This window comes from Genypterus blacodes, unplaced genomic scaffold (assembly GCF_046128005.1).
Source record: "Genypterus blacodes isolate CSIRO-AG114 ecotype Tasmania unplaced genomic scaffold, CSIRO-AGI_Gbla_v1 ptg000103l_1, whole genome shotgun sequence".
Lineage (NCBI taxonomy): Eukaryota > Metazoa > Chordata > Actinopteri > Ophidiiformes > Ophidiidae > Genypterus > Genypterus blacodes.
Window position 1 is genome coordinate 365115 of NW_027466907.1, and position 12425 is coordinate 377539.

The 12425-nt window shown below is 45.7% G+C and overlaps 2 protein-coding genes across 3 annotated transcripts; one reads left to right on the plus strand and one right to left on the minus strand.

Annotated features, from left to right (window-relative positions):
- Positions 1 to 43: 43 nt before the first annotated feature.
- Positions 44 to 6138, minus strand: dmtf1 (cyclin D binding myb-like transcription factor 1). Its single transcript, XM_076160052.1, has 17 exons — positions 6070 to 6138; positions 4574 to 4689; positions 4297 to 4392; positions 4118 to 4203; positions 3873 to 3984; positions 3692 to 3768; positions 3346 to 3503; positions 3224 to 3256; positions 3030 to 3139; positions 2630 to 2858; positions 2395 to 2546; positions 2060 to 2248; positions 1832 to 1914; positions 1391 to 1579; positions 1092 to 1304; positions 824 to 929; positions 44 to 722 (listed from the first exon to the last, which is right to left on the minus strand). Exons 2-17 carry the CDS (start codon positions 4683 to 4685, stop codon positions 688 to 690), a joined length of 1980 nt encoding a protein of 659 aa, XP_076016167.1. The 5' UTR covers positions 4686 to 4689; positions 6070 to 6138; the 3' UTR covers positions 44 to 687.
- A 415-nt stretch (positions 6139 to 6553) lies between these two features.
- On the plus strand, positions 6554 to 12046 carry cwf19l1 (CWF19 like cell cycle control factor 1). Of its 2 annotated transcripts, XM_076160055.1 has the most exons (15): positions 6554 to 6709; positions 7050 to 7134; positions 7433 to 7517; positions 7634 to 7735; positions 7833 to 8047; positions 8130 to 8245; positions 9788 to 9872; positions 9970 to 10128; positions 10231 to 10420; positions 10536 to 10615; positions 10734 to 10943; positions 11049 to 11168; positions 11280 to 11377; positions 11516 to 11698; positions 11925 to 12046. In XM_076160055.1, the coding sequence occupies exons 1-14, from the start codon at positions 6687 to 6689 to the stop codon at positions 11658 to 11660; spliced, it is 1713 nt and encodes a 570-aa protein (XP_076016170.1). In that variant the 5' UTR covers positions 6554 to 6686; the 3' UTR covers positions 11661 to 11698; positions 11925 to 12046. The 2 variants fall into 2 exon arrangements, with proteins under 2 accessions (XP_076016170.1, XP_076016169.1); XM_076160054.1 differs by having other exon boundaries at positions 6555 to 6709; positions 11516 to 12046.
- The last annotated feature ends 379 nt before the right edge of the window (positions 12047 to 12425 follow it).

Below are 12425 nucleotides of genomic sequence, written 5' to 3' on the forward strand. Positions count from 1 at the left end.
ACGACCACAGGATTGTCAAAGCCATGTCTTTTTTTATTTAATGTTATACGGAATAAACAGTTGTGTATCCCGACATGTCTCCCTTCTCATTCCTCCCTTTAGCGTTAAACTGTAATTCATTGTAATATAATAAAGCGCATAAAAGTGTTCATTTTGTCAAGTACCATCATCCAGATGATCAGATCTACAGGCGCATAGTCACATTAGAGGTCCTCCTCCTTCCTCTTCTTCTTACATCCATCGCTGTTCAAAGAGTCCTCAACAGTAAAATGGGCTAAAAATGGCAGGAGGTCAGAAGGTCCCCAACACCACCAACAACACAATCCATGGCAATCCATGTTGCTCCAGTGGAAACATTGGTCTGATGGTGCTGGAGGAAAGCTCACCATCACTGCATGAACATGTTCACATCCCTGTCTTCCTTTAGGTTCTCTTTGGCACCGCAGTTGATTCACATTTCTTTCAGGGGTCCATATGAATCAGAGATCAGATTCCATTAAAATACAACACCAACACAAGTTCTGTCTCACTTACAACCACGGCGAGCAGGTCTCACCGGTGTTCCCGTGGAAACCGACTTTGTGTCGCAGCAGATCAGGACACGTTGTGCGTTGTGTGTGTACCTGTGCAGCAAATACTGAACACGTTCCCTATCTTTAATGCCCCCGCTCACGCTGACGGTCCAACTCAGTCGGAGCCTTCCTGGTTCTCCAGGATTGGATCTGTGGACACGGAGGGAGACAAAATGTATGTGTGTTTAATCTAATGTAAGAAAGTACACACTTAACTCAGACAAATGTGTGTATGTTTATATGTGTGTTACCTGTCAGTGTGCTGCTAATGTTGGGAGGAGAGACGATTAACGTGGCACTGTCAGATCTGATCTCAGAGTGCACCACTGGAGGCTCCTCTGAGGGGGAACTCAGCTCCTGACACACACACACACACACACACACACACACACACACACACACACACACACACACAGTGAATTTCCCAGAATTCCATATATTCATCGTGACCCGCAGATCAAAAGTCTGTCAGAGTTGGACTAGGTGTCACAAACATCAAAACATTTGGCACATTTTTACCTTTTCAGTGAAGCCTTCCGTCATTGGTTCCTGGGTTTCCGCAGCGACAGTCTCTGAACCAACCAGGAGGCTGGTGGTGTCCTCTAACCTGTCCTCCTGGCTCTGCCCCCCTGTCTCCACCACCAGCTGCGTCTGGCTGAGAGGATCTGAGGAGGCGTTGTCTGAGGCCACTGTCTGGATGATGACGCCATCGCTGGAGCAGAGGCCCTCCGTCTGCGAGAACAAACACACACAAACACACACATCCCGTTGTTAATCTATAGACTTGTGGTGAGGGTTTCTGAGATGAGAACACTGACCGACAGGCTGTGCAGGATGATGTGTTCTTGTGAGGAAGGAGAGGAGCCCGTCGTTAGGGTGACCGTGCCGTTGTTGGCCAAGCTGAGAGGGAGGCCCTGATTGGGGGAGAGGCTGAGCGGCAGGCCCTGATTGGACGTGGTCTGAAGGTAGTAGGTGCCAGGGGTGCCGGTGGGCTGCAGGTGGAAGGACTGCAAGAGAAGAAGAGACAGACGTGAGGCGAGACGGCTGAACAAGACTTTTATTGTGAAGGAGCAACAGTAGTCTTAAAACTGCCCATCATTCCAAATATATCCAAATAAGAACAAAGCCTTAAAGTTTGTGAATTGCAGGGTTAAGTGAGAACACGGTTGTCATGGCAGCACCAGGTAGTCCTGCTTTGTCCTGGTGTACCTGGTGTACCGTGTGTGAGTGTGTATGTGGTTGGTGTGTGTTGTGCTTACAGGTAGAATCTCGAGGGTCTGCAGGGCTCCCGTGTTTAGCGTGATGGTTTCACCGTCGCTGGCTGCCGTCGAAGAATCGGAAGCTTTCACATACGCAAAGAAACGCTGTTAAATGCTGTTATCTACCATCAGACACATCATCATCATCATCACTTTTACATCAGATGAAGAATCAAGACCAATTCCTTGTGCTGTAAAATTCACATGAACGTCTCCAGTTTGTCTCACCCAGGTGTGCGATCTGCAGTGGAATCTGCACAGGGATCTGCAGCGTGGTGAGTGTGTTAGGGGCGGGGCTGCCACCGCTCTCCTCTAACCGCGTGAGTCGGATCTGGAGCGAGGAGGATGAGGAGGGACTTCCCGGTCCGCTCGTCACCTGCGTGGACGACATCAGCTCTTGGAGGCCCTTCAGTAGAACTGGACACACACACACACACACACACACACACACACACACACACACACACACACACACACAAAAACAATGTCGCTGACCTAGTTTGGATGTAATTTTCCAGAATGTCATCACCTTTTGCACTAAATCAGGAGGTAAAGGTGTTCACCACTAAAGGGGATCTCCTTGTGATTGGACACTTGTCTCTTGATGCTCCACCACTTGGATCGCAGCCACTGGGGAGAACGGACGCTGCTCCATCCGCCTGCCAGGTCCTCCCACTTGATTTCATTCTCATCTTCCACTTCAATCTCTGATATCCTGAAACCCACGTGGCTCGGGTGTTAATTATTGGCATGGCACGGATGGAAGAATGCGGCCGTCGTGGTTCTGACGTCTCTTACCTGCCGATGAGGTTCAGGTCGTCGTCCTTCGTCCATTCTGTCCCTCCGCTGTGCTTCCAGTTCAAGTAGTTGAGCCATTTAGAGCGACACTGCTTCTCTGAGCGAGTGCGGACCTGGTCGGCAACCGATGCCCAGGAAACACCACCAGTGACCGCAATGCCCGGCGACACACCCGCCATCTCGTACACCACCTCAGCAAGGCGCCGTTCCTCATCCTCGCTCCATTTACCTTTTATACAAAGTGACAAAAACAACAAATAATACAAATAATAATAAACAAATATCACGGCTACATATCAAAGAAATACCAAATTTCACTTAAGTTATTGAATTTAAATCAATTCTTTCTAGAGATACTGTATTTTACGTCATCATCATCATCATCATAACTTCTATGTACCCGTGTTGCACGTGTCCTTCATCAGCCGGCAGCGGTCTTTGACGGAGGAGGAGCTGCGACCCAGTGCCGCTCCAATGGTCGCCCAGTCGTTACCGTGCTTCTCCCTCAGCCTAAATACACAAACACACACACAAAGCATTACATTATCCATCTACAAGATCTTAACAAGGAACTCATACAGAAGATTTACTTACGTTTTAAGCTTCTCGATCTCATCAGGAGTATACCTGAGGGGAAACACATCAGTGGTCACGTGCATGCTGTTGATTTGTGCATTCGGGCCTCTCTCGCTCTCTCCATTTTGTTATACACTCACTTGCCCACGTGGTTGCGGTTGTCGTACATTCTCAGCACTCGTCTGTAAACGGCAAACAGTGGCCTGTTTAAGCCCCACGCAACCGAGCGGTAGAAGTCCTTCCTCTCTTCTTTGGACATCTCAAAAATGATCACTGCAGGGTCCTCTATGCCTCGGCCCTAACACACACACACACACAAACACAGAGTCAGTCATGGAGAGTGTGTGTGGCAAACACAGCATTGTTCTGTCCACCAGAGGTCGCCCTAAAACTATGAGGTTATAGAAGAGTTGAATGGACTGTGTTTCTGTCATGGAAAACTTCATTTGATTCATCTCAAAGCGTTTTGTGTAATGTTTCTGTCACCTTCACATAGGATTCAATGTTGCTCATGAGAATGTCGATCTCCTCCTTAGACCACATGCCCTGCTTCCACTTATGACCTAAAGGAAACACAGTTCTGGTCTCAATTTGAAGTTTTCAAGTCAAAGTGCGTGCGTGCGTGTGTGTGTGTGTATCTGTGTGTGTGTGTTTATATCATGTGTACCTTTGTTTGTCAGGGTGTCTTTGTCTTCTTTTGTAGTAAACCAGGCCTGACTAACAGGTGAAGCCTCAGCCTTCGGATTGGAAGAGAGCGAATCCTCCTCCTCTTGCAAAATCTCCACACACACACACACACACACACACACACACACGTACAACTAATTTATTATCAATCATGCCATTGCAGTGAAAGACAGAGAGAGAGAAAAGTGGGAGAGACAAACTAAATGAAAACATCTTTGTCTGTACCTCGATCTGAGCGACGTCCTCCTCAGAAATGTCCCCGTCCGCTGTCGTCGTCATCGTCACCTCGAAACTCTCGTCGTTGTCTGACACTAAGAGGAAGTATTGCCTCAGTATTGATTTCAGATTTCACCAGAGCAATGACAACACAGTGAAAGGTGTGTGTGTGTGTGTGTGTGTCTCACTCGGTAAGGTGACCACAGAAAAACGTGTTGGGTCAGCATGTTCATGTTCTTCTGTGGAGAGGCGCAGCTTTTTCTGAAGGGGTTCTGAGTCCTCATCTAGACACACACACAGACAACTTGTTACATGAACTCATCTAAAACAATACAAACATCTAATCAAAGTGTTGTTACATTGTTCTTTAAAAAGGCATATCCATCTATGCATTCACAACATAAGCAACAACTGAAGCCTGATAAAAAGCTGTGCGTGTGTGCGTGTGTGTGTGTGATAACCCACCAGTAGGAGGACAGTGCAATATGATGCTTCCATCAGTATCCTGAGTGAGTGTCACAGTGTTGACAGTTTCTAACAGCGCTGCCTCCTCTTCCTCAGCCGGGGAACTCATCATGCACCTAAGATGGGATGACAATAAAATGGAATTACCGAGTTATATGAGAAACGATAAATCAACCTGCCACATCTTTATCACTATAACGTTCTGGCCACAATGCAGAAAAGTTCACTCGTTCTAAGCATTTATATCTCTGTGATGTCCGTGTTCCTGTGGATTTGTGTTGGTGCTGCATTATTGCAACTCTGAATGTCTTTACTCATATCAAGCAAACATCTTTGAATTCTGTTCAAACTCACTTACATAAAAGTTAATCAAACTCTTAAAAGGAAAGCTCAGTCAAAACCCATTAAAATACACAACATTTACAAGAAACCTATGAATATCTATTTACTAACTGTTTAGACGTTACAGGGGGGAGGAGACAAAGTGGCATGGAACCAAACATTTCAGGAAGGTAAAATGTGTAAAATGTAAGTAAAAACATCTGGATCTGTAATCATTACCTCCCAGCGCTGCGGTGAAGATAATACATTATAAAATGTTCATTTACTTTAATGTTATCATAAATATGAAAATGCTCTTCTGTATCCATAGAAAGAAGTAGAGTTTATTGTCTAAAATAATGGAGCATCTGCCTGTAATAAAAGACAGTTTGAGCTTTAGATGTTCCTCTGTAGCTGTGTTGGTCTGTAAAGGAAGTTAAGTCAGAGAGTGTAAGAGACTAAGATGAACCAGAATTAGGATCACTTCTTAGTTTGGATGACATCACTGCTGTAAGATGACATCAGTTTTTCGGTGATGACCTCACTATTGTCTCAGCATGTGCAGTCTGACACTAACATGTGAATCGACAATTGTTTGACCTCACCTTTGATTAAGTAATTAAACATATTAATTAAAAGGTTGCCTAAAAGACCTAGAAGTGACACATCTATGAAGAAGGAGGCAGGACGAGGGGTCATTACAGTCCCGTTACAGCAGGATTTTAAGCATATTGTACATGGAGACATATAAACTTAAATGGCTGGATTTTAACATGGAGTCTGGTTGGGGGGGGGGGGCGCTGTTTGTGCCACACGAATACTAAATAATACAAAGCCTCAACATGAGCGAGATAAACAGAACAGACGACTGTATGATTTTGACAAATACAACTTTAATGATTTCCCAGTGACGACACATAGGTGAACGCGCAACACACAGTGCTAACTGTTAGCATCCCGCGGGATAAGCAAGCAGCTAAATGAAAGAAGAAAACTCTCCGGCGCCATGTTAGTGGACAAGGTGAAGCTTATGGCGTCTGTACAGTTTGCCGGCCTTCTGCAGCCTTTGCTTTTGTGTGCTGCGTGCTTGTTTCTAAACCGAGCTCAATTCGGGATGCCGACCGGCTCCAGCGACCGAACAGAAAGCGAATTTGACTTTTGTTTTGTCTACTTACTTCCTGTTTTTGGTCCGGGTCTTGCGAGTTACCAGGATGAAGGTAAATGCCAGGATGAGAAGCGGCCGTTCGAAGGCCACTGGGTTGCCAAATAGGACATTTTTCGCAATCTACAAGGCCTGCGCGTGTTTCTACAACATTGTTCTGTATATCATGAAGCCCTCAGTGTGTTGTATATAGATATATATAAATACATATATTTAAGTTATTTAATTTCACCTGACCAGGTCAGACGCTTTAACTCTGTTAATTTTTGCAACCCTTTTCTTGGATGTCAATTTACTTTTAATAGCTAGACCTGGCAACTTCTGTGTCCACTCAAAAATCTCCCCGTGTAGCAACAATAGACCGCATAGCTTAATTAACGTTTATGTTTGATGTTAGATGACATAAAATGCACATGTGTGCTGACGAAAAATTTAATGTATTTAAATTTTTTGTAAAAGCTGTATTTAATGAGTAAACGACGTTCGATCTCTCCAGAGTGCTGCTTTGGTGATGGTTCCACATGCGATACGGTCGGACCATAATTTCTGACGCGCGAAGCTTCCAAACTGCAAGAATCCAAACGACACTCTTTCATCTCGAGCATCTACAGGGAATCATTTGGTGTAGACATGGGAGAGAAACCTGTGAGAGTGTAAGTTTGACACTCGCATATATTACCTATAGGTTATCAGGTTAATGATGTGGTTTGTGATTGATTTTCTTCGATTTGAAAAGCTTTGTTTCGCATTTATGTCAACCAAAAAATGACGGTGTAACCACCATGATGTGTACCAGTGTAAAGTTAATATTTTACAAGATTGACCAGGTTCACATTAGCCTTTAGGTACTTGATATTACATTTAGTACCTCATTAACTTTTATGTAATGTTTGCGAACATGGGAACATTCATTTAGTGTCTATATGATCATATGTTCAAACATGTATTGTGTTGATTTATGTAAAAGCACGAGTGTGTGCGTTTGTCTTGCAGTCTGGCCTGTGGGGATGTTGAGGGGAAGCTGAGTGCTCTGTTCAGTCGAGTTCAGACCATCCAGAAGAAAACCGGACAGTTTGATGTGAGTCTGAGAATCTAAATGAATGTTTTTGGCTTTTACAGTTACACCTGTTAGCCTGGATGGACCCACTAAGTATCAGATTATGGACCCACAGTGTGTTGATGATGTTTACATCCTTTGGTCCAATGTGGCAAACAAAATATTAACTCCAGGGACGAAAGAAAAAAGATTTTAGTTATTATGGGCTTGTAATGTTTTACAAAATACAAAACACACATCTGAAGCATTGGAGTGTGTATGCAGTTTAATGTTCTGATCTCTCATCCTGTTGAACTTTGGTGCTGCTGTGTGTGTACAGCTGCTGCTGTGTGTCGGAGAGTTTTTCGGAGCGACGCCAGAGGCCGAAGCCGAGTGGCAGCAATACAAAACAGGAGCCAAGAAAGGTGAGAGCAACTGGATAATGATGAAGAGTGTGAGTCTGTGTAAAGCATAAAAAGTTGCATTTTTATGGTTTTAAGCTTAAACACATCCGAGTGTGTCTATTGTTTTGCATCCTCAGCCCCGATCCACACGTACATCCTGGGAGCGGCGAGCCAGGAGGCGGTGAAGTGTTTCCCCAGCACTGATGGCTGTGAGCTGGCGGAGAACATCACCTACCTTGGTAAGACAATTTGCCACATCCATCAGAAACACAAACCTCACAGCTGCAGTAGCTCATGCTCACAAATAACAGCCAAATGTGTGTGCATGTGTGTCAGGTCGGCGGGGTATGTTCACGGGGGTCTCGGGCCTGCAGATTGCCTACGTCAGCGGTCGGGAGGCCCTGCAGGAACCGGCGCCGTCCCACTGCTTCACACCCAAAGATCTGTCAGCCCTGGTGGCCCCGCTGACCAGCAACTCCAAATTCAAAGGAGTCGACATCCTGCTGACGTCACAGTGGCCTAAAGGAGTTTGGCACTATGGAAACAACCCGGTAAGACTGAAGAAAGGTCAAGGGTCAGTAAGAAAACATTCATTCACAGAAGACTTAGTAAAAGACACGTCTTTTGTTGCAGGAAGTAAACACAAAGTTCTGTGGAAGCTTCTCCGTTGCAAACCTCGCTGACAGACTGAAGCCTCGCTACCACTTTGCTGCACTAGAGGGCGCTCACTACGAACGGCTCCCCTACAGGTTAGACCAGTGGTTCTCAAACTTTTAAAATCGGGTACCACCTCAGAAAATATTTGGCTCTCCAAGTACCACCACTATGGCCGATGTTAAAATACTGAGGCACATTTATTCCTCATAAGAATATTATTTAATTTGACCTTTTGTCAGTCACAGCCACATGGCCACAAATTGGTACTAGAACTCTCTCATATGAACAACTCTCCTATATGGGGCAGGGGGCAGTCCCTCTTACACTCACAGCATGTTCACACACACACACACACACACACACACAGCATGTGAGAACATTAATAACAGCTGCATTTCATTCACAAACACGCATACATGCAAACAAACACACACGAGAACATAAATCAAAAACACAACCAACTGTACTTCAAACACACGGCATTTTGGCAACTATTTATAACTCTTATAGGCCTGACAGAACAGAAAATCCTCCTTAGCTGCACCGCCATGCTCATATCTGACATAAACAAGTCAATTGGCAAAACCTGCATCATCAGTAGTCTCGTCCAGTTCGATGGAATAATAGCGACTATTTTAAATGCGTTCAATCAGTGTCTTCCTAACGTCATCTGCCATGGCTCCTATTCTCCGCGACACTGTGTCATTTGAAAGTGGCACCAACTTTAACTGTTTGGCGATCTTCTCGCCACACATAATGTGTACCATCTCTTTTGCTAATGGTAAACACAGCTGTTCACCGCTGACAGCTGACACAGCTGACACAATTGTGTGCGGCTTACCTGCTTTCGCTATACGGAGGCTGGGCACGATAAGAAGCCTCCTGTGCTTTAACCACAGGTGCGCCACTGAACTGAATTGCGCATTTGGACTGCCTCAGTTCATCACGTTTGTGTACAAAAAACTCCACTGGTTTGTCTTTCAGCATTGTGTGTTTTGTTGGAAGATGCCGTTTGAGATGCGCTGGTTCCATGGACTCATTGCTGAGATCATCACCACATACCACACACCGCGGCTTTGGCTCGTCCTCCGTCCCGCATTTTTCCGTATTGTTTTTCGCTTTTTGAAGCCAGCTGCCGGTGCTGTGTACACTTCTCACTTCTGATGTTGCTGCTAACGTTCACATTTCGTTCAGGCTGTTTGAAATATCCTCCTCCTGATCCGCAGACTTCGTCCTTTTAGTTCCCCTCTGGAGCCACGACTTAAGTGCATTTGGACCGCTCATACGTTTTTCATCCTATCTCCGCTTACCACCTTCAAACCCTTCACAGTTAAGTTGAGCCTGTAATAGTCAGCTAAAAGTTGACGTTTGCACGCAGCGCCACTATCGGTAAGGGGTAGTAGTGTGCCGTGTGCAAACATTTCTTTGAAGTCGCATTTAAATTTTTTCATGGTTCAGATTTCTTTTTTCTTCCGCCGCTTACCTCCCCGTACCACCGGTGGTACACGTACCACAGTTTGAGAATCACTGGGTTAGACCCACTACTAATACATAGTGTCGTCTCAATATGAAGCTATAGGGGGCGCTCTCTCCCTCCCTGCTGACCAACAGTGTATGTGTGTGTCCGTCCTCAGGAACCACATCATTCTACAGGAGAACACACAGCACGTCAGCCGCTTCATTGCCTTGGCAACTGTCAACAACCCCGCCAAGAAGAAAGTGAGTGAAGAAAAGCTGTCTCTCACACACACACACACACACACACACACCATCATTGATCAGTTTTGGTATTGATGTTTTGCGTGTTGTGGTGCAGTATCTGTACGCCTTCAACATCGTCCCCATGAAGACCATGGAGGCCTCAGAGCTGGTGAAACAGCCACAGGACGTCACGGAAAACCCTTACAGGCGCTCAGGAAAAGACAAGGCGGACGCACAAAAACACAAGATAGACCTCGGCAACACGGAGGAGGAGGTATTATGTGTGTGTGTGTGTGTGTGTGTCTGTCTGTGTGTGTGTGTGTCCAGTATCTTGACCATTAGAAGAAGATACTAAGCTTGTGTTTCCCACGCTCAGGAGCCGGCCCAGCAGTTCTTCTTTGACCTGAACCAGAAGCAGGGCAGGGGGGGCTATCGGGTGCGCGGCAGGAAGAGAACCTCGGACGGAGATGGACACCAGTCGGGAAAACGCTGGGAGGGAGACGGGAGAGGACCGGAGCAGATGCAGGACGGAGACGGCCAGCAGCACAGAGCACCGCGCAGACCTCGTGAGTCCAGAACGGCTTGGATTAAACATTTAATTATTGATACGTTCTTCCACGTGACCAAAGAATTATTGATGGATTCAGGATCAGAATTTTACAAACGTGTCTGTGTGTGCAGCTCAGCCGTCTGGTCCGTGCTGGTTCTGCCTGGCGAGTCCTCAGGTGGAGAAACACCTCGTCATCAGCATCGGGACGCACGTGAGTATTTTCTTCCGAGCATAAAACATTAAATTATAAAGTTAAGTTCAACTCGTGACCATAATTTTCAAAGCTTTAAAATGCTTTGTGGTTCTTGTTTCTGCCTGTGTGTCTTCAGTGCTACCTGGCCCTGGCTAAAGGCGGTCTGACCCCACGACACGTCCTGATCCTGCCCATCGGTCACTACCAGTCTGTGGTGGACCTGAGCTCAGAGGTGGTGGAGGAGATGGAGAAGTACAAGTCTGCTCTGATGAGGTTCTACAAGAGCAAAGGGGAGCGCTGTGTGCTGTTTGAGAGGAACTACAGGAGCCAGCACCTGCAGCTCCAGGTGACGCAACACAACCACAGAGAGAAGAGATGATGGGAGAGGTTTCATAGGGGGTGTCAAGCAGCATTGAATCCTCTGAGCGTCGGGTCTGATGCTTTGTTTCAGGTGGTCCCTGTCCCCACAGACCGATGCGCCACAGACAACATCAAAGAAGCCTTCATGGTCCAGGCCCAGGAGCAGAACATGGAGCTGATGGAGATTCCTGAACACACTGACCTCAGACAGGTACACAACACACACCCTCTACACATGTACTTCTACATGTGCAAGTAGATGACAAAAGCACTACACAAGTTTGTCATCTCCCGTTGTTAAAATGATCGTGTGTGTGTGTAGATCGCCCCTCCAGGGACTCCGTACTTCTACGTGGAGTTGGATTCAGGGGAGAAACTCTATCATCGAATCCAGAAACATTTTCCACTGCAGTTTGGGAGGTGAGTATGTTACTGCTCCTGAGCAAGGCACCAGGCTACGGCTGCCAACTGCTGCTAGAAGTTAAGGTGGATGAAATGCAAGGGACACGTTTCCTGACATGGACCCAAGGGACACTAAAAGTGTGTATGTGTGTGTAGGGAGGTGCTGGCCAGTGAGGCGGTGCTCAACATGCCGACTCGTGCAGACTGGAAGGAGTGTAAACAGAGCAGAGAGGAAGAGGAGGAAAGCAGCAAGCAGCTGAGAGACGAATTCCAGCCATACGACTTCGCCTGGGAGGACTGAAGTTCTATTTCTCGTTTCCACAAAATTCCAGCATCAAAGTTTGTACAGCTGCTTGTGATAAAAGTTGTCTTCTCTCTACTGCCTGGCTCATCGTGTAAAAATCTGAAAGTCAAACTCCAACATCACAGAAATTAGGGAGTAAAAAGCCAGGTTAATGTTTTGTCAGATTTCCTCAAATGTTTTTAAGAATAAAATGAACTATTTTGTATATTTGAGAGTAAAGTTTGACTTTGTGAAACCATAGGTGAATATTTTCTTTTGCAGAAGACACCGGGACGTACAGGAGTATGAATCGGTCCCAGTGATGTTAAACTTTCACCACAAAGCTGTCACATTTCTAAAGACACATTTTGTCACAGGTTTTAAATGCATCTCTTGTATATTGATTAAACTCTTATTTTGGCTTTCTGGTGTCACGTTCGTTACAGCATTGTTGCCTAGATACAGCAACTCACTCAAGTTTTCCCCATCTATCCTTATGTTTACATGCACCTTTCTGAGCAACGTGTCTTGAAGGAAATTTGTATCAAGTGATGCGAGTTTATCTGGACAAGGTCACCAAAGTCATTTTCCTGCAAGTTGTAGCTTTGTGGAGATTTGGCATCATGCAGCAGTTCTGCAGGCCTTTGAATGGCACCCGACACTAACCTGCATGGGAAAAAGTTACCCACCTGGCTCACATGTGAATGACTTGAAATCATTAGTTTGTAAAATGGCCCCTTAAAGGTTTAAAAAAAAAAAAATCAGACATCTGTCAATTCTACA